This window comes from Xyrauchen texanus, chromosome 30, assembly GCF_025860055.1.
Source record: "Xyrauchen texanus isolate HMW12.3.18 chromosome 30, RBS_HiC_50CHRs, whole genome shotgun sequence".
In the NCBI taxonomy this organism is placed as follows: Eukaryota; Metazoa; Chordata; class Actinopteri; order Cypriniformes; family Catostomidae; genus Xyrauchen; species Xyrauchen texanus.
The window spans coordinates 5,754,460-5,776,742 of NC_068305.1; the positions used below are offsets into that span (position 1 = coordinate 5,754,460).

A 22,283-nucleotide genomic window follows, 5' to 3' on the forward strand; every position below is an offset into this window, starting at 1 on the left:
GGGTGCCAGAGCGTGCCCCGTCCCTGAGAAAGAAGGTCCTTCCTCAGGGGAATTCGCCAGGGAGGGGCTGTCGCGAGGAGTGTGAGGTCCGAGAACCAAGTCTGGGTGGGCCAGTAGGGGGCCACCAGAATGACTTGCTCTTCGTCCTTCCTGACCTTGCATAGCACCTGTGCAAGAAGGCTCACTGGGGGAAATGCGTACTTGCGCAGCCCCGCGAGCCAGCTGTGTATCAAGGCATCTGCCTCGAGGGGAGCCTCTGTCCGGGCATACCAGAGCGGGCAGTGGGAGGTTTCTTGGGAGGCAAACAGGTCTACTTGGGCCTTGCCGAACCGGTCCCAGATCAGCTGGACCAACTGGGGGTGGAGCCTCCACTCTCCGCCGGGCAAGCTTTGTCTTGACAGCGCGTCCGCTATCACATTGAGGTTGCCGGGGATGTGAGTGGCGCGTAGTGACTTGAGTCGCTGCTGACTCCAAAGGAGTATGTGACCAGAACGCATCGGGACACCTGCTGCAAGGGTACCCCTGCCCGTAAAAAGCAGAGGTCTGTCCAGGGTTTGAAGGTTTGGCGGCAGGCGGTGGTAACTTTCACATTGTGCATGCCGCGGCACCATGCTAGTGAATGATATTTATGATATTCATAAAACTGATTCTGTTGGCTTACATTATCTAAACTACATTTACACATTTGTAGCTGAAAGTGTATTTCAATCATTACTTCACGTCTTTTCATATACACTTATGAAATTGTCTCTCATACACTTATGAAATATTTTTCAAACAGACAGAAGAAAATGTATTGCATTAACTACAATAGTGCTCATACTGATCTAACAAGATGTTGAGATGTTATTGTCACATTGTCTAACATCCTCTCAATAAGTTCAGTAAAAGCCAGCTTCACAGGTTGATGAGAGACGATTTCAGTAGTTGACCTACAAAATGATGTAGCTTTGGGTGGTGATCTAATTTAATTTATCAATCAGCTTCCTATAATATGCGTTAAATTCTGTTAGCTCCATCTGAATCTATTACAGCACATGAAGAAAAAAGATGGCCAGAGGGAGGGTAGAATTTAGACTGACTCATACACACACGAATCCTTGTCCCCGCCTACAGTAAAATAGCACGGGCGCGCGCGCACACACACACACACACACACACACACACACACACACACACACCATGTTTCTTTTCATACACTACGCAAAAAAATGCATCCCACACACATTTAGCATAAATGGCACGCACACACATAGCTGATGGACCAAAAAACAGTGCATTCATGAGTCAAAAGCAATCCAAAGCAGCGATATTAAGAGAACATGAAAATCATAAACACACAAACTCTCACATCAACATTAAGCTTGCAACTGGACTAGACTGGCCTTGTCCGCAAATCTGAGCTCAGTGTTATACACTTTATTATTGACTGTGGTAAATACTTTAAGTAGGGGAAGAGCAAACATGGATGGTAGGCTACCATACAGTGATGACATCAGACGGTTAGATACTTTGGAATACCACGGTCAGGGAGACTACCATGTTAATATAGCATGTTTACACGGTACATCAAAGAATACCACTATACTTTTAGGTTTTAGTTACCTTGTGTTGTTTCCACATGGCGGCAAGGGGCTTCACGTCGTGTTTGCCGTGTCTGCCCTCCTCCAGACACTGGTAACACACGGGGGTCTTGCAGCTGACGCAGTACATGCTGTAGTTCTCCACCTCGTGATCCACGCACGTCGCCTGTTTACGAGCGGAGGAGCCGGCTGGCTGCGCGCTCCCCCCCTGTGCTTGAATCGGTGGCACTAGCCGGTGCTTGGCAAGCGGTCCGCGGGAGGGGTGACACCGCTGTTGACACGGAGTGCAGTAGAATACATCGCACTGCTCGCACATCACCGTGGCGTCCCCCGGATTGCGGTCGCACAGCTGGCATTTGACGGAGGCGGCGCGGCTTTGCTGGTAACGGGACACGATCGCCTCGAGCAGTCGGTTGCGCTGGAATCCCCGGAGCCCCCGCTCGTCCAGAGACACGCTGCAGTGGCACAGCGGGCAGGTGATGGAGCAGTGACGGTGGACCAGAGCCGGCGGGAACACCCGCACCCCGTTGGGAGATTTCAGGCACGGCGTATATGAGCCGTAGCCGCTATCCGTCTCGCTGTACATGCTCATCTTATCCATATCCAGGTTGTCATAGTCCGAGGTGCCGGAGCTCCGGCTCTGCGGTGGAATCTCCCCCTCCGGCGTCTGTACGATGATGTTTCGGGCACACCCCAGACAAACATTGTGAGAGCACGGTAAAATAATGGGCTCCTTAAAAAGAGAACCGCAAACCGGGCATTTCAGTTCTTCTTCCATCGCGTCCATAAACGCACTCACACGCGAAGCCGATCAATGCAATCAGAGCAGCACTACTGGATGCGGACAGCTCCCGTTACACGCTCCACGCATGCGCAAATACTGGCCACGTATGGGTGTTGTAGTCATTATGTAGGACAACCGCCGTTTCACTCTACCTTTAAAAAACTACAACTACCCTAATCCCCCAAATTAAATGCGACGAGAATAATTTGTATGTCCCGTATCCCACATACCACACTAAGGCTGGGGAATATAATTTGCAATTTGAAGAAGTCACGATGTAAACACCCCAGTCAGTGGAGGATATGCTAATTGTCCTGACATCCAGTTGACCGCTGGTAGCCTATGTGGATCAGTAGCATAGCCCATTTCAGGCCATAAATAATTAGGACAAGGAATGATCACAGCATGCATTAGAATGCTTGCAATCCATCCTACCCACACAGCATAATTTCAGCACAGAGTTAACTGTTAATTCTGATAATCACGTTCATCAGAATTACCCACCCACACGTTCTGATAATTGACTGTTAATGGGAAAAGGATTATTCTCTTGTAAATATTACGCTATTATATTATATACAAAACAATACAGACTATACTATAATTTGAAAATGAAAAGTGTTTATTAATATGTTCTCATTTGCAGTAGGGCTACACACTACCACTTTATACTGTTTTTTTTTTTTTGTTGTTGTTGTTTTTTTTAATCATCACCTGTAACGTTCTGTGAAGGTTAGTTTATGGTATTAAAATATAAAACGTAAAAGAAAGTTCCTAGAACGTTTGGAGTTGGATCCAAAAAAAAAAAAAAAAAAAAAAAAGATAAAATGTGAACAGTACCCTTACAATGTTCTGTGTTGGCTGGGATTGTACTTATTATTTATTCTTTATAATTAAATAATTCGTAAATAATACAAATTTGACTTTCGATGGTGATCACTGTTGCTGGGTTGTAGGCTACATCTAGGTCTACTAAATTTACTGTATAAGAAAAAAGACAGAAGGGGACATATAAATAAAAAACATGCTTTCCAAGATAGTGTTGGATTTCTGCTCAGTTATGGCACTCTCGCGCTTGACGGACTTGGATTAATTTAACCTTTCCTCACGTGCCATTTTGCTCAGAGAGCAAGACTGATGCGTGAGATTAGATTGGGTCTCTGCCAAGCGAAAAATAACTCTTGCCATAAACCAGAGGATTATGCTACTGGAAAAACTAGCATCCAAAAGGTTGTGTGAATATCCACAATCACTGCAAACAAGACTACATCAAATAATGAAGGGAGATCGGATTACTTCATGCATTCAAGTTCTTGTTTTAAATAGTTAATAACAGCACAACAAACATTTTCCTTATATCATTGAAAACAAAGGAGCATTGCGTGCCAGTACCTTTAAAACAACAAAAACATGGTCAGAAAGACCTTGTGAATATTTGATCAAGGGATGTTTAGATTTGCAGAGAACCAAAACAGCAGTAATAAGGAGAAACAAATGAAAGGTGTATTTTCAACACAGGGGGTCATTGATGTAGCTTTGAAAAACGTATCCAGTCTTACAGATACGTTTTTCTATTGAACTATTTGAACATTGAACTATTTCATGGACATCAGGGGGCACTACATTTGAAAAATAAATAAAATTAATGCAACTTATTCATATGTTCTTTGATCAGATGTGATTTTAATGCACATTAATATGTCAATTGAACAAAAGGAACAAAATCTTGCTTACGTATAACGGTAAATTATATTACGTTTGAAAAGACAAATAGTTTGGAATGTGGTTTTTCAAAGGGATAGTTTATCTTTTGTGTTCCACGTAAGATGGGCGGATCACACTTATTTCACACTTCATGACAACAAAGCTAAATGTGACAATAATAATGGGTTTTGTGATGCTTTGATTTTATTTAAATTAATATATTGATAATGCTTTAAAATTGTTGTTATTAAACCATAAACAAAAACATAGGACTGATAATTTACAGTTCAGGCATATACATGTTAAAATGACAGCTTTTAAATATACGAAATGGCTAAAATTAGTCATTTTATCCTCAGAACTTTAAAAAAGAAGTATTGATATTGGCCTTGATGGTACTTGGTATTAGATCAAAAAGAAAAGTGGTATCGCCTATCCCTAGTCCCCCAGAAGGAAGCCATACAGATTTGGAACATTAAGAGCTTGAGTAAATGATGACAGTAATTTCATTTTTGGGTGAAATTTAAGAAACATGTTCAGGTACTGTAACATTCATTTGCATTTGCTTTATAATATACAGCTAATTCTAAACGAAGAATCAACACCTGCAGCTCTACACCAATCAGCCACAACATTAAAACCACCTGCCTAATATTGTGTAGGTCCCCCACGTGCTGCCAAATCAGCGCCAACCCTCACCACAATTGTACAGAGCGGTTATCTGAGTTACCATAAACTTTGTCAGTTCGAACAATCTGGCCATTCTCTGTTGACCTCTCTCATCAACAAACATTTCCATTTGCAGATCTGCCACTCACTGGATGTTTTTTTGTTTTGGCACCATTCTGAGTAAATTCTAGAGACTGCTCTATGTGTGTGAAAATCCCAGGAGACCATCAGTTACAGAAATACTCAAACCAGCCCATCTTGCACCAACAATCATCCATGCGATTATCTAATCATGTGGCAGCAGTGCAGTGCATAAAATCATGCAGATACAGGTCAAGACCTTCAGTTAATGTTCACATCAACCATCAGAATGGGGGAAAATGTGATCGCAGTTATTTGGACCGTGGCGTGATTGGTGTTGCCAGATGGGCTGGTTTGAGTATTTCTGTAATTGCTGGGATTTTCATGCACAACAGTCTCTAGAATTTACTCCAAATGGTGTCAAAAACAAAAACATCCAGTGAGCAGCAGTTCTGTGGACAGAAATGCCTTGTTGATGAGGTCAACCAAGAATGGTCAGACTGGTTCGAACTGACAAAGTCTACAGTAACTCAGATAACCGCTCTGTACAATTGCGGTGAGAAGAATTGCATCTCAGAATGCTATTCTGAGATGTGGGTAGGCGCTGTTTGGTGGCACGAGGGGGACATACACAATATAGGGCAGGTGGTTTTAATGTTGTGGCTGATCGGTGTATAAAGCACAATTAATACATTTAATATTATGAGTTTAAGTGTTAAACAATTTTTAATTGTGATAAAGAATTGGAGAGTACATCACAACACCAAAAATATGACTATGAGTGTACTAAGTGAAATGCATTGAGATTGTAGATGAAGTGAATGAGTGGTCTTATTGATCAATATTGAATTCAGTCTCTATTAAACAAGAGACGTGGTGCTGTCAGGGTTGACCCTAACGGTCCGAGAGCTTTTTCTCAGATCCTGCAGCTGTTTGGCTGGTTTGCCCACTCCTTCCTCAAACCTCCTCTCCACAACAGGCAGCACCATTTCATGCAGGAACGATGCATTCTGGAGAATGAAGGCCTTTTTCTCTGTCTCCTGCTCACACCGCAGGCTGTAGTCAACATGTTGTACGGCTACCAGTATGATCTCCCTCAGGCTCTCCAGAAACACCATGTGCAGCTCAGGAAAGTACAGCTTCAACCCCTCTTCAAGGAAGGCCATCATCTGCTTGGTGAAGGCTACAATGGTGTAGCTCAAGTTGACCCAGCAGTCTTCACCCGTGTACTGGTCAAAGCTGCTGATCCCGCAGCTCCGCATTTCTTCCTTAAGTTTTGCAAGAGCCTCTGGAGTCATCAGGTTCATCCTACGCCACATCTCCTCAGAGTTACGGTGCTTGGTGGCCTCTATGATAATGTCTTTCTGGCTTTGGAGAGCTGCTCTGATGTCTTTCACCAGTAGTGACTGTAAAATGAAGGTAAGATCCAGGCCGATCTCACTCAACTGCTTGCAATGCTCACTGGCAAAATTAACACATTCTGCAGCCATTGACAAACTCTCTTTGCTGTCGAACACCTGCTTACTGAAGGCATCAACAAACATTTTCATCACTGAACGAGACCAGACCACAAATGCTGAGTAACAGCCAGTGTTGCCTGCAAAATCCATCTCAAACTCCCTAGCAGTCTCAAGTAAGCTTGTGAAAAAGATGTTGCAAAGTTTTTGGATGTAAAGCAGCGTGGCACCCTCAATGCGAAGTTGCCAGATGGCAGTTTGTACTGCCGCAGCTCTGTTTTTCAAAAAGAGCTCACAGGCCTTGGTGGATTGGCCCAGGCGAATAAGCTGCGAGACAGCTCGCCGTGTGGCTTTGGGTCCGCCACGGAGGGATCGGTCAGGGGAAAGCTCGAAAACTAACACCTCTGTCAGCTGTCGAACACGCTCATCCACCTTGCCTCTTAGCTCCTTCACACGTGGACTCACTGGCTGCTCCTTGAGATATTCATTCAGCTTATCCAGGAGATCAACAGCACCCTCAAAGTCTCTCTGAGCAATGCAAACATCCAGGTCCTCAGGCAGCTCCTGGATCCATTCGGGGCTCAGATCCACCATCTCCTCTGAATCCAGAGGCTCCTCCACATCGAACGGGTTTGTGGAGACTTCCTGCCTGACCGGTGACGTCGGCACCTCCTCTTCCTTTTTATGCTTGTCTTTTGCCACTTTGTTTTTCTTAGTTTCTTCTAGGATCTCCAGCCACTCCTTCTTGATCTTGCTGTTCTCAGCTTTGAAGATGCGGCTCTCAGGGAACATGAGGATTTTGAACATGTCTTTCATCGGAGGGTTGTCTTTTACGTTAACAACAGCAAAGCTTTCCAGATCGTACAAAGCATTGTATTTGTATTTAACAGCTCCGCGTCTGTTTGCCAGCCATGTTGCGATGAGCAGGCAATCGTTCATCAGAAACGCATGGACTTTTTGGATCTGTGACATGTTATCTGCATCATACTCCAACAGATCACCATTATAGACCAGATATCTGCCTGGAGTATCCATGATGTTGTTGCATCCCTCCACTTTTTCCAGAAGTGTGGTAAGGGTCCTTTGTTTCACCTCTTCTGTTTCTTTGGGGAAGGCTGCCAGCATCTCTTTGGCTGTTTCATCTTTGTCAGTGGACAGGAGAGACTGTGTAATGCTCTCCATTATACTCTTCTGCTCAGTGAGAATGTGACTCAGCTGATACATCTCACTTTCCAGGTATGAAATCTCTTTAGCCGTCTCAATAAACTGTCTGTAGTTTTTGTAGACATTTTTCTTCAGGTTTTGTGCGGTTTCGTCGGCTAGTGTTTGTATTTTCTGACGGTGCTCCTGTAAATCCCGGTCACCATCAGACTGCTGCGAGAGCTGCTTCACGTGTGATTGAGGGTCAAAATTAGGGGATTCCAGCAATTTACGCAAACGATTTCCCGTGTCTGTCATTCTTGCGATATTATAGCTATAGAAAAGGTATGGCTAAAACACAAATAGCAAGAAAACTGCGCGAAAATCAGGATGTCGTTGAGTTTCAGCAGAGTTTCTCACTTCCGCAACAGGAAACGCGGCACCTCCCGGTGACGTCACATCATGTGACGAGAGAACGTTTCAAAATATCTTGTATGATAATGATATGTCAAAAAGGCTTATACATTTTTCTCTTTCATTTATGTAAATCTGGTCACACGTTGTTTATTTAATTCAATGTATAGAACCTTTCACTTGATGTATGAAAATTACTTTTTAAAATGTAACAAAGGTCTACATATTTTCTGTAGCCATTCACATAGCCGAATTTAATAGGCATATGAGACAAAGAAAACTATTTTGTTTATTTTATTTGTTAGCAATTAAGGCGCTCATATTTGACATACAGTTTGAGTAAAAAACCAGCAAGACCAAAAGGTTTGAGGAGCGGTTTCTCAAAAGGTACACGTTATATCTATGTAATTCCTATATTTCTTTAGGAAGTTCACTTTGTTGGTTATGACCATGTTTTTGCGGAAAAGTCTAAGTCTTATACCAATATTAGGGTGAATAAACATCAAATGACTAATTCAACTTTTGATTTGCTTTCAGAAGCGGTCAACACTCCGTGCAACTATTTTTATTGGTCAACCGTTTTAGGTCTCCGCATAACATATCCCAGCATTCCCCGCTCTGTGTTATGTTTTGATTGGTCAATATGGTCTTAAACGCTTTAATAACATATTTAATTAATTTATTATAATCTTCCATATTGTAGTATCTGTATCTCACCAAAATTGTGTTGCTCTTTTTAATTAGGTCATTTAGCATTCATTAAAAATATAATGAAAATAATTTCGTCGTTATGATTACTTTTTTTATTATAGGTCTCCAAATGGAAGGAGTTCGTTCATTCATTCATTCATTCATTCATACATATAAATATATACAGATAGTTCCAAAGATCCAATAAATCAAAATTATGGCATAGGGGTGTTTATACCTACATTTAAAATAAATATGCTTTATAAATTGTTTATAATTTTGCAGAGCATAATTGATTGCTATAATAGTAGGTTTGCAATGGATAGAGTAAAAAAGACTGGATAAGGTGGTTATATGCTCTGATTTAGTTTCAGTCTTGAATAGTATTTTATCTGCAAGATCAGAAAGGGAAGATTTACTCATGTAAGTCTATTCTCTGTTGCTGAGTTTAACGGTAAATGAAGTGATGATACAGTTTTGTTGGGTACCTGCTCATGTTGGGCTGTTAGGAAATTAGGTGGCTGATAGATTAGCTAAAAGTGCACTTTGGAAAAGAGAATTAGATATTCACGTGTCAACATGGAAAGGTAAGATTAGAGCTATAATTCAGAAGGAATCAAATAAAGAACGGCAGGAAAGATGGGATAGTAGGTGGCTTTATAAAATCAGGAAGACAGTGGCAAGTAAATGGTCTATACATAGGAATGAATATAAGGGAAAAAGTGTTGTTAGCTAGGATCAGACTGGGACATACAGACTTAAACTCAACTTTGGCAATTATGAGTAAGCACAGAGATGGATTGTGTGACAACTGTAGGATGTTAGAAACTGGAGCAAGTAGCCTACTGTTGGTATGTGATAAGTATAACAACGTAAAAACGTATTTGAGAGAGCATTGAGGGTAGATCGGTAGTAAGTGTAGAGAATATTTTGGGTCTAGAGGATACACAGGTGTATAAAGCACTTTTTACCTTTCTACATGACACAGAATTAAATAGAAGAATATAATATGGCGTAGTGCTTGGATTGGGACTGTGTGGGGATTTGGTAAAGGATGGAGGATCTGAACACGCAGCGCCATCAACAGGTGTTCTGACGATTTGTGCTACCCATCGTTATGTGCTACTTACTGGTTATGCGCATGTGCAGACTCACAGTTTTGGTCTGCGTTACCACGCCCATAAATCTATGCATCCTTGCTGTCGAGACTTGACGGTGAGCATTGCAATATCTTTAATCCTTTTTTTATTACATAATTTGACATGTGAACGTGTAAATGTTAGCATGCACACCTTATTTTCAGCATAATATAGCAATTAGCTATGAATGACCTACGTTCATCGTGTGTTCTACTTCTTTCAGAGTTTTGAAAGTTTGGAAAATTCTTGATTTTTAACCTGTTCATTTTTAACACATTCATTTTCAATGTGCCAAATATGAAAAAGATAGTTGTGCAACATATACGTGCAAAAAGTGCCAGTGTGTGTAATGTGTACAAAGTAGCAACACTTGACACGTAAGTAATCAGAATGTGCTAATGTTCATGTAGTGTGATATGGCGTGAGGCTTTAAAATAAATAAATAAATGTACTGTTTTGCCAGATTCAGAGTACTTTCATCATTTATTTAGTTTAAAAAAACTGGGAGCATTATTTGATAGGGCACGTTGGTCTATCAAAATATGCAACTCCTGACATCTTAAGGATGCTATTACAGAATATGCTGCTCCTGACATCTTGAAGGCATAATTACAAAATATCTCAACATACTCTCCATATTCATAAGGTGCATATGGAGTGAGTAGTGATGTAAAATAAAGTGAATTTGCACTGGGAGCATTATTTGATAGGGCACGTTGGTCTATCAAAATATGCAACTCCTTACATCTTGAAGACATTATTTTGTAGTATTGTTTTTTCTAATGACAGTGAACATAAGGTAAATAGTCATGTGTCAAAAAATGCTAACTACCATATGAATATTTGTACGGTCAGCCAGCCGAACAAGAATAACTGAAAGTTTCAGTTAGGAAAGGTGTGCTTTGACATGTCAAAGATGAATATTTTATGATAATTTTTACTTTTCACACAGTTTTAAAAATAAAAACAGTACAGTATACAGTATTCATAACTTATAATTTTATTATAATTGTATTTCATATAATATACAATAATGTCATTTTTACTTGTTATATCAAATGTGATAATTGCTGGTTCATTTAAAATATAAAAATATGCTCCCCATACACTTACCCTGTTTTAAATGAAATAACGATGTCTTAATATTGTGAGATTTACATCATTATGGAAACAGTACCTAGAGAATGAATCGACATTCTCTGTGATCGATTCGCGCTTGGGTAGCATTTTTCGACAAGGCAGCACAAATCTTCAGACTCTGCTATCGATTCGCGCTACGGTAGCATTTTTCGACAAGGCAGCACAAATCGTCAGAACACCGGATCCACAACATAGCTCTGTGATCTTGGCAGAGCATCATGCTTTTTAGGCAAAAGGATATAGGATATAAAATACGGTAGGTGGCAGTAACGCTCGTAGGAGTGAACGGCCATTAACAAGAAGAAGAAGAGTGCGTCCATTTTCTTTCAAATGTTTGGACGTTATTCGTAACATTTACATAATCAAAATGTACGATTAGGCCGTTTATATATATATATATATATATATATATATATATATATATATATATATATATATATATATATATATATAAAATAAATTAAACATTACAGTCTATAAAACGGGAGTTTCATGATTAACGGTTACATGTGGAGATTTTGTACTAGTTAATGGTGACGGATGATCCGTTTATACTGAAACAGACAGATGATGGAGGATGATGACTTTCTACTCGCTCTTCGTTTACAAGAGCAGTTTGATAATGAGACATCGGCTCCTGCGTGGACTGATGATGACTATCCGTCCAGTAAAAAGCGAAAGATTGATTCCCATGATCTGATGGATGTTATTTCACACTCTCGGTCCAGACCAGAGAAACCGATGTCCGTCGTGGATGGGTCGTGGGAGATGCTCGACCCCAATCCGGACGTGAGAGCCATGTTCCTACAGTTTAATGACATGTTCTTCTGGGGAAAACTCAGCGGTGTGGAGGTGAAGTGGAGTGCACGGATGACACTGTAAGACTCATAAATTAATTACATGTACCGATTCTGTCTGATAGTCACAAGATGGATAGACAGGCGGACGGGTGAATAATCTTTATTGACAGCTGCAGCATAGCACATGGAATGCACAATATACAGCACACAACTTGCACTGTGAATTACAGTCCACTTATGTTCATCTATGTGATAATGTTGTTTGTCTGTCGCAGATGTGCTGGGGTGTGCTCTTATGAAGGAAGAGGAGGCCTGTGCTCTATTCGACTCAGTGAACCACTATTAAAGCTCAGACCCCGAAAAGATCTTGTGGAGGTTGTTTAAACATTACATTTAATTTTGTCAATTATGCAGGTAAACATTACATTTAATTTAATCAATTATGCAGGTTAACATTAATGTAATAAAGGTTACAAATAGCATTTTGAAGAAAGAAAAAAACAGAAATGAAAAAAGTGACCATTGGGAAGGGTGAACATTACCTTCAGCCCCCACATTCTGGTCAAAATGCCTCCTCAAAAATGGCTGTTTCAGGATGAGAGTAGTCTTCCATGATCCTCTGCAAACTCCCTTTCAGATCTGGCTCCGTTCTAGGATGGAACGCCCACTTTTTTGATCCAGTCAAGCCCTTAAACTTTTTCTCAGTGATTTTTGTGTTTCACTCAGAAATGGGTCACATTACGGAAATAAAATGGATTGTGAATGCAGTTTCATTTCTACTTTTAAGCAATTAGTAGACATTCTAATCCAGAAAGATCTACAAAATACTTACAACTGACAGCCCCATCACCATCAATGGAGCACTGGTGGAGAGAGTCAGCAGCTTCAAGTTCCTCTGTGTCCACATCACTGAGGAACTCACAAGATCCGCTCAAACTGAGGCCGTTGTGAATAATGCTCACCAGCGCCTCTTCTTCCTGAGATGACTGAGGAAGTTTGGAATGAACCACCACGTCCACATACGGTTCTACACCAGCACTGTAGAGAGCATTCTGACTGGCTGCATCACTACCTGGTGTGGCAACAGCACCACCCTCAACCGCAAAGCCCTGCAAAGGGTGGTGCGTACTGCCAGACACATCATCAAGGGTGAGTTTTCCTCCCTCCAGGATATACATCTATACCAGGCGATATGGGAAAAAAGCTCTGAGGATCATCAGAGACTCCAGCCACCTGGGCCATGGGCTGCTCTCACTGCTACCATCAGGCAAGCGGTATTGCAGCATCAGGATCCGCACCAGCTGAATTTATGACCTCTTCTTCCCCCAAGCAATTAGACTTTTGAACTCTTGTTTGATCATGATATGCACATTATTAGCCTCTGGACTCACATTTTATACTTCTCTTAATAACACACTGGCAACTGACTATCAACCTACAGCTGAATGTCAACACAACACTTCTTATTTATTTCCACTGATTAAATGGGGGGTACAGTGTATTTTTATTGTTTGTATGTATGTATCTGTATATATATATATATATATATATATATATATATTATTAGGTGTGTATTGTGTTGTGTAACAAGATATGTAAACTGCGTTATGTGAAAATCAGATGTTTATTGTAATTGTCATACTGCTATGTTCTTTGGAACTGCACCCAAGACTTTCACCCACTGTTGCACTTGTGTATATGGTTGAGTGACAATAAAGGGATTTGATTTGAAAAGTGTTTTGTTTCACATGTTAGACTGATCAACAGATCTTCACCAGATGTATTGTGCCAAATGTTTGATCCGTTGCAGCTAGATGTTTTAATTGTGTGCAATGTGCTATTTGTTTTTCCACAGACTCTTCTACATGAAATGATCCATGCTCTTCTTTTCGTGACTCAAAACAACAGAGATCGAGATGGCCATGGACCAGAATTCTGCAAACACATGAACAGAATCAACCAAGCAAGCGGTACCAACATCACTGTAAGGCATTCTGATTAATAGTGTCTGCTAAGACTATTGCTCATACTTTGGGTTAGGGATTTGAACAAATCCTTATCCCTAAGTATTAAAGTTTGTAATTCGTCCCACCATATTTGTGCTACTGGCATGAATTAAATGTCATGACTGATTCCAGTGTCTATGCTGTAATAAATCTCTCTTCACAGATATATCACTCTTTTCACAATGAGGTGGATGTGTACAGGCAGCACTGGTGGCGATGTAACGGGCCATGTCAGAATCGCAGACCTTTCTTTGGATACGTAAAGCGTGCAATGAACAGACCTCCCTCGACAAGAGACCCTTGGTGGGCAGAGCACCAGAGGACCTGCGGTGGAACTTACACCAAAATCAAAGAGCCAGAGAATTATGGCAAAACAGGCAAAAGTAAAAGGGATGGAAATAAAGAGAAGAATCCTACAACTGACAACTCCAAGAAGACAAAACCTCCTAGCAGCACTACAGGTGACAGTAAACATCATTAAACAAGGTTCACACTGCACCTAATTCAGAATTTTTTTCAAATCTGATCTTTAGAACTGACTGTCACTTTGCAAGTAATGAAATATATTATGTTTGTGCAGACAATGTAGTCAATATAACTAACCTGGTTGCTATAATAATGACGTAAGCATCAGCTCAGCACAATGCCAGGAGACTTTCTTCTACAACAGCTGTCAGTGGAAAGGGAGGATGTAAAACTGATATAGTCTCTGCTAGAGGTCGGCCGATTTTAAAAAAAGTTTTTTTTATATAATCGGCATCGGCCAATATCCAAGTATATCAAGCCGATTATTAGGCAGGCGCATCTGTGGGCAGCCTAGTATTGTTGTGGAACACGTGTTCGACGCACGCTGCCCCTAGAGTCATTTTCCAGCAGGGTGAGCAGACCTCATCCAGTGCCTAAGGAAGGAGCTAAGTTCCTTGGAGAAAACGGTAAGGATTACATTTGTATAACCTTTATATTTAATTAAAAACTTTTGATATGTTTCTGCCAACTTCAAGAAAAAACTCTACAAACGCGATTGGCGACATGACGTTCGGCTACTTTGGATATTGATAGCGTAGTTGAAGTTGCATTATCACAGCAGAAGGGTTGGTATCATGTCACAATAAGTAAGCAAGAATTTTGCAATTACAGACAGTGAATCTGAGACTTTTATTTGTTCTGTTTGTGTGTCTTATATTTGAGAGGGTTGTCACTAATGCAGAGAAATAAGTAATAAAAAAATACCAACGCACTATAGGCTATTGAAGGACTGGCTTTGGTAAGCTCGCACGTTATCGGTTCTGCTGTCGGTACTGGAGAAATTAAGAAAATACATTTATTATTGCTATAAAGAGAGAGTTATTTTATCTCGCCAGCCATTTCTATGTATAAATAATATGAAACCATTTGTCTGATGCAATTTAGCTATTCGTAGTCAGAGAGAGAGAGAGATCTCCTTCACGCGGTGCCACAGCGAGCACAACACGAGCCCTGCTTAATGAGTGGCGACGGAGGACAGAACTGGTTACACTTTAGATCTGTGATATTAGTCTGATTTTATTTTAGATTTCACCTTCCAAAGATTATTAAAAGAATATTTATACATAAGCCGCATTCTGTCTAGCACAACTTCCTTCCCTTCACAGCGGTGCACTGACATTTCTCCCTAAATCTCAAACTTAACGTCAGAATCAGCACGATTGGTGATTGTTGTAAAATGCAGTCTAGCTACTGTTGCTAAATTGCGGGACGCGTTTAATAATAAAAAGAGCGCAAGAGATACCGTTCCCAAGGCGGCGCGTGCTCCAAAACAGAGACAAGCAAAGTATAGGCTACTTTAGGTTTTGTGTGTGCGTCTGAACGATCAACTATACACAAAAATATGTCAAAACGATGGGCTTGGAGATTCACTTAAACACAGTTTATGTCTTAAATGGACATAGTTATGGAAATAGTTGGGAGAAAATATAGTGCATCAGGAGCCTATTAGATATGAATTCGGTCTTAAATGGGAAGCAGTCTAATAAACATGCTGACGATTGAGCCATTACTGCGAATCAAACGACAAAAGGCAAAGAGAAAATCACTTACAGCTCTTGAATGAATAACTTCTGCATTAATAAGCATTAATCTGTCTATGATAAACTATGCAGTGTTATTTTACAATTGATTACTTTATTAGATTTCTTTTTAGACCACACCTGAACAGTAATGTTAGTAGACCTTCCTGAAATTAAATCACTGTGCCTATATAACGTTTATCTTTGTGTAATTGTTTATCTTTTGTTTATCTTTGTTTAATATATAACAAAAAGAACCATTAAGAATACAGTTAAAGTACCGGATCGATAAGCAGTATCAGTAAGAGTAGTAATACCATTAAAACCTTAATGATACCCATCCCTAGTTATGCCTGTGCTTCTCTTGGATGCTCTGAATATTGGATTACGTGTCTGGATTGCCCGTTAATTAAAGCTGCATTTGGATCTCAACCTTCGTGTCTCGGAGCAGTTCGTAATACCTGCTTTGTTTATTTAATATATTTGTTATACATTATTTATACCATATGTTTTTACATTACACATTTTTAATTTAAGTGTACAAATGCAGATTGGTCAAGTGTTCAATAAATGTATTTGTTGAGAAATTTTGTCTATCTTAAGTAATTATTTGTGTTACATTTTATCTTTCAAATAAAAGGTTCAAATAAGAGGTTAAAAACAAGCACATATCGGCCAAAATAAATCGGCAGCATTAATCGGCCATCGGCCGACCCGTATTACAAAAGCTCTGCATCGGCCTGAAAAAACCCATATCGGTCGACCTCTAGTCTCTGCTATATCTGTATGCATCTTGGCGCTGACCTTAAGAGGCGCATTTGCGATGGAGGCTGTGTTTTATACTGTGTCCTAAGCATAGTGTTTGCACTAAAAACTGTTCAGGCGGATTGTGAGGACACACTTTATTGACCAGCTGTGGGTGAAACACTTCTTAATATCAAGAGCTATATTCCAAAAAAAATTCTGTCGAGGTTTATCCTTCGTAGTCACATCAAGCTATTGCACACTCATAACACATGCACGAATGGTCAAAACATGTCATCGTTTTGCATCAACTTAATGCGCATTTGACTAATGTGAAACTCAAGAAAACCCACCTCCTCCTAGCACATTAAATTAAGTGAATTTTGAGTTTATTCATATATATATATATATATATATATATATGAATAAACTCAAAATTCACTTAATATATATATATATATATATATATATATATATATATATATATAGCATTTTAATTCAGGAATTCTTATGCGTAATTTCAAAATGTGCATTAAAACAGTTTAATTTCATAAAAAATCAATTGTACCCATTTTCAATGGTTAAAAACTGAATATATGTGACATGGTATGAAGCTAGTTTTTCTTGTCAAACAAAACAAATGTCTTAAGTATAAATAATGTTTAAACTAGAAATGTACCTTTTTATTTATTCACATAAAAACAATTGTCAAAATGTCAATTTTCAATAGTCCAAAAAATACACTATTATTAAGAGTAAGCGACACATGTGGCTCTTCAGTTAGTGCAATTACTATATCTAGATTTCAAAATTGTACATCTGCAAAGCTTGAAATGCATAATTAGGGGTCCAAGAACCAAATATGCTGACACTCTACTGTATTTATACAAATTGTATTATTCCTGAATGACTGATTCTCCATCTTGAATAACAAAAATTGTTCAGACTGAAACACATTTCTCAAAATCTGATTTTAGTCAGATTTCAAACCACATTGATATTTAAAGAAGCTAATCCTTATCAAAATTTGAAAGTCTAAACATGTTTTTCTTTTCTGTTTAAATCTTAAGTGACAAAATTATTTGTATTACATTGCAGGCTCTGGCTCACAAGACATTAGAAATATCATTCCATTCAGTGGGAGAGGTTTTTTACTCCGAGGGAATAGTCAGATATCCACTGACAAACAACCCAGCCAGAATCCCTTAAGTCCTTCAAGGGCACAGCCCAATCATCTGGTTTCTCCTCCTAGTAATGACTCGGACTCTCCAAGACCATGGCCCACCGAGACAAGCTTAGACAAAAGAGTCAGCTCGGGTGCATCAAATATTCTCCACAAAAAATCTATTAGCAACACCAATGCCTTCATCAACATCAATGGCTCACCTGTGAGAATTTCTAAAGTAAATGGCAATTTGAGGGCCAAGCAGATGACAGTGCAAGATCTCTTCCAGGCCAAAGTTCGGAAATCTCCAGAGAAAGTAACCAGTACTGCTGGGTCTTCCAAGCCCATCACAAATGCTTCAATAGAAAACACTGCTCTATATAACAGTCCAACTGCATCAGGTACTAATTACCTAATATCTTTGAGTAAAACAGGCATGATCAATAACTGTCATTCATCCAGTGTCATAGGATCAAAGCCTGGCTCTACTAAGCCTCATCTCTCCAAATATTTTGGAAGTGCTGAAAATGATACAAGAAAATTCCCAGATTCAAATTTGAAAAGTTTTGGAAACTGCAGAATATCTGAAACTAGCACACCAGGTCACATTTCTAAGCACCTCAGTAGTAATCAAAGACAAGTGTCGAATATTACAACCTCAGGATTCAGTAACACTGGCAGTCCCCAGAAGCCAAGTACAATTGCTTCAGAATCTAGTTCCATACACTTTGGAAGCTCCAAAAAGACTGTGATCAATTTTCCAAGCCATAAAAATATTGACAGCCCCTGGACATCAGGGACATTGGCTTCAGGAGCCAGGAAAAGATCATGGGAAGAGCATAACTCGGAACATTTCTTTAATAACTTTCAGCAGACTATTAATGAAATCACCACAACCACAGTAAAGAAGCAAGAGGAGATCGGAAATGCTGGTCTGTCTGCAGTCGGGGATCAGGAAGCAAATAGTCAACCAGTTCAGATCACCATCCACTGCCCTGTGTGTTGCATCAAAGTACTAGAGTCCAAAATAAATGAGCATTTAGACTCCTGTCTCATGTGATCTCCGAAGACTCTAAGCTCAGAGAGGCTTTTAAGGAATAGTTCACCCAAAAATGGAAACACGGACATCATTTACTCACCCTTCAAATCTGTAACACAAAAGGTGAATTTGTTTTAAGAATATCATGGCCTTCTTTTCGATATAATGACTGTCAAGCGCCAAAATGAAGCATTGTGAAAGTATCCTTAAAGTAGTCTATATGAATTGTGCGCTAAGTGCCATGTCCTTTGGAAGTCAAATGATGGCTTTGTGAAATGAACAGACTGAAATTTAAGTAATTATTCACTGAAAATCTTCCTCATCCGCTGTAGCTTTTAATTTTAATATGGTGCCACCATGGATTCTGATGTGGCTCGTGACCAAATGTCATAGCCATTTCCTTCAAATGGTATTAATGTGCCATTTTTCATTTGATGTTTGTAGCTGAGAGTGCAAGATTTTCAGTGAATAACAAATTAAATTTCAGTATATTCTTTATATAAAGTTATTGGATGACTTTAGAAGACTTAAAATATAACACACAAGTCATAAGGACTACTTTAATGATGCTTTAATTGTGTTGTTTTTTTGTGTTATTTTTGAACTAGACATAACCAGTCCCCTTTTACTTTCTTTGTGATCTGGATATTCTTCTAAAAATTACTTTTGATGTTCCACAGAATAAAATTATACAGGTTTCGAACAAAATGAAGGTGAGAAATGATGACGGAATAAAAAAAAATTATTGGATCAACTATTCCTTCAACATGGGGCTCAACCTTTTTAGGCTCAATCTTTTCTTGTAAAAGATACAAGAAAATCTGTCATGGTGGTGTGTCCTTTTCATTTCAATGCAATAACAATGTGAGTCACACTTCTTAAAATACATTTTAAACTTGTTGCCACCCGATGTCCCACCCAAAATGACGATTTCAACAATTCAGGGAGTTTTCTCAAGTGCTTTTATAATGTTTCAGCTACTGACTTATTCTAACTCATTCTGTACTTGTATAAGACTCGAGAGTATTTGCATCATGGAAAGAATGGTGGGTGTGGTCAGTGCTGGTTTGATTGACAGCTTAGTTGAGCTGTCACTGTCCTTGTGTTTGTCCATGTTCATGTTTGATTTAGCAGTACCGAATTTTGCTTGCTGTTCAATACAGTATTTAGATATAGTTAGCTATCTGCAGGATCAGGCTTTCCAAGAACTGTTTCATCTTGTTGTCATTAATAACAATAACCTTTATAACCTGGTACACTTATAGGCTTGTTTGAACACAAAATGTATTTACCTATGTAAGGAGAGCAGAAGACAGTGATTGGTTTAGTGTTTGACATGCTCCAGGCATTGGTAATATCATATGCAAGCAATTTTAGCATGCACTACTGGTTTTGATAAAGGCAAACAGTGCTGTTTATAGGTGATTTTCTGTTGGATGAATCAAGAACTGGCACGTTATTGTTGAAATGTTGGTTTATTTTTGTCCTGATGTTAAAAACTATAGTTTCATAATTATTTGCATTTTAAAATAAATTGAGAAGTTTCTAGGTTTATAAAATGGTTATAAATAGTTGTTGTATTTATTACAAAAATGTTCATATCTCGTTATACCCTGTTAAAAAATGCCTTGTTTATTAATGTTGTCTTTTAACACTGGTTGAAATAAATGTTTGTTGAAGTGTTTCTGTTGCCTTTTGCCAATTTTAAACACTCATTCTATGTGAATGTAACATGGGTGGTGAAAGATTTGATTAAATCTCTATACATATGTATTTTCCATTATATCATAACTTTTAAGAATTGTAAACCATAAGTGATAGATTTCTGTTAATTGTTGGTGTGTTTACTGGCCGATATCTGTAATCTCAAAATAAACAAATATCCATCCACTTATCTGCCTGATCAATGTAGACAGCCTTGTTAATGAACTATAAATCATCAATATAATTGTGTGTGTGTGTGTGCGTGAATAAATTATTATTATTCTTTTAATTATCAGTAAATATAGTGTAAAATAAGTGTTCATTGGACCACAATTTTGTGTACATCTCACTTGGTATTAAATTGTAACATATAGTATTTATCAGCATTGTATTAACAAGTCTGCTTTCTAGAATCAGCTGGGAAAAACTCCACAATCAACCATTATAATTTGTGAGCTTTTTACACAAACAAAAAATAGAAGTCAGAAATATGCCTCAAGACATGAACCAAATGTGTTTGCAAACAAAGGACATGTTTAATTTAATTTAAACTTGATAATATATAGTATTTTTAATTCTGTACTATTTCTAGGTCACTAATCAGATGTAAGCAATTTCTTTGTAAAAAGAAAAAAAAAAGTCACATTACCTTTTTCCATTGAAGCACACAATCTTTTTTTTTTTTTGTAACATTATCACAACAGATAATATGATCATCAGGTTTTGTTCATGCCAGCCCAAATAAAAAATGGGGGAACATACCAAAGAAGTAAAAAAAAAAAAAAAATCATATTAATTTGCATTAATTTCAACTTTTTCAACTCAAATTGTTATGCTGATAATATAGTTTAGTATTAAATTGAATGAAAAATAAAGGCATTTCACTAGTGGACCCTAGACTATTGGATCCCACTGATTTGCGTGTTTTGTAATGGTTTTTATAATAGCCTCATGTCAGAATGCTTGGAGTCCAGTTGCAGCTGGATGTGTGTTGTTCCAGAGGGGCGGTTTCGCAGCTGCTGGTGGTCACCATCTGTCCATTACTGACACCTTTGTTCCGTCCCGGGATTCCGGTCGTGACCTCACCATCACACAATACTTCTGACCATTTCCTGCTCATGTGCTCTTCAAGCCAAGTGCTGAGCTGCCATTACAGGACTGTGAGACCCAAGGGTGTAGATTTGGGGGTAGACAGCTTTAGTTGCAGCTTGAAGCATTTACCCATGTTTCCATTGATCATGGTATCCACATTGTTTTTCAGTTAAATTAGGGTGCTGCCATTATCAACCTTGATTGTGTACCACTTTCGGTATAAGCCACTTCCAGCTTTTTTAGCTATACAAAAATCCTACATTATGCGGCTTTATATTACAGGCTTGCAATAAATGTCGACATATTATTATCATTAAGTACGATTGTCATAAACTCATTGGTTTTGAGTGCATATAGTTTCACCGTTTATCACATTTTGCCATCGTTTTATCAGACACTGTTGCACTGGCAGAATAATGAAATCATTTACTGAAAGGACAGTCCTCCGCAACCTCTAACACACTACAAACTTTACGCAACCAGCAGAGAGGAGAAAGCTGCCAGGAAAATGCTGTTTCAACTTTCTTTGCACCAAAACTGCAATTTGTTTTATCTAGGCAAAATAGTAAATGCATTTTACTTTCCGTTCTTGTCAGAGAGCATTCTCTATTTCTTAGCGGGTCATAGTAAACTGACTTGCAAATCTCGCATACAGCATGGCTTATGAAACGTCGCCTTTGGAAATAACTAAAGGCATCATCGGAGGTTTTGCAGGTCCATATGAACAGAGGATTACATGGAGACAAGAAAGACTGCGTCATCACGATCTCGGTAAAGTAAGAGGCAGATTTTATTACAGTCTCTTCAACACAACACACTGCAACAAGTGAATGATTTACTTACTCTTTTACTATAAATTCTGACGTTAGAAAATTATCCGACATTGG

The 22,283-nt window shown here is 39.0% G+C and overlaps 3 protein-coding genes across 4 annotated transcripts in view; 1 reads left to right on the forward strand and 2 right to left on the reverse strand.

Annotated features, from left to right (window-relative positions):
* The window catches only part of LOC127624007 (E3 ubiquitin-protein ligase TRIM9), a 167,196-nt gene extending 164,812 nt beyond the window's left edge, over window positions 1-2,384 (reverse strand). For both annotated transcript variants that reach the window (XM_052098594.1, XM_052098595.1), the window contains exon 1: window positions 1,606-2,384. In XM_052098594.1, coding sequence (XP_051954554.1) covers window positions 1,606-2,370 — 765 coding nt within the window. In that variant the 5' untranslated portion in view covers window positions 2,371-2,384. The remainder of the gene's footprint in view (window positions 1-1,605) is intronic.
* Window positions 2,385-3,658: 1,274 nt separating this feature from the next.
* exoc8 (exocyst complex component 8) lies at window positions 3,659-7,854 on the reverse strand. The gene has a single exon (XM_052098596.1). The coding sequence runs from the start codon at window positions 7,734-7,736 to the stop codon at window positions 5,682-5,684; it is 2,055 nt and encodes a 684-aa protein (XP_051954556.1). The 5' UTR covers window positions 7,737-7,854; the 3' UTR covers window positions 3,659-5,681.
* Window positions 7,855-11,226: 3,372 nt separating this feature from the next.
* On the forward strand, window positions 11,227-20,482 carry sprtn (SprT-like N-terminal domain). The gene is made up of 5 exons (XM_052098604.1): window positions 11,227-11,679; window positions 11,877-11,976; window positions 13,457-13,585; window positions 13,771-14,068; window positions 17,495-20,482. The coding sequence occupies exons 1-5, from the start codon at window positions 11,369-11,371 to the stop codon at window positions 18,619-18,621; spliced, it is 1,965 nt and encodes a 654-aa protein (XP_051954564.1). The 5' UTR covers window positions 11,227-11,368; the 3' UTR covers window positions 18,622-20,482.
* Window positions 20,483-22,283: the final 1,801 nt, after the last annotated feature.

What these genes read in the sequence shown, in the direction of transcription:
- exoc8 (XM_052098596.1), bottom strand. Translation starts at nt 7,736, where the DNA reads ATGACAGACACGGGAAATCGTTTGCGTAAATTGCTGGAATCCCCTAAT.
- sprtn (XM_052098604.1), top strand. Translation starts at nt 11,369, where the DNA reads ATGATGGAGGATGATGACTTTCTACTCGCTCTTCGTTTACAAGAGCAG. An exon ending in TGGAGTGCACGGATGACACT is followed by an intron (nt 11,680 to 11,876) that starts GTAAGACTCATA and finishes TGTCTGTCGCAG; the next exon opens with ATGTGCTGGGGTGTGCTCTT. An exon ending in CAAGCGGTACCAACATCACT is followed by an intron (nt 13,586 to 13,770) that starts GTAAGGCATTCT and finishes CTCTCTTCACAG; the next exon opens with ATATATCACTCTTTTCACAA.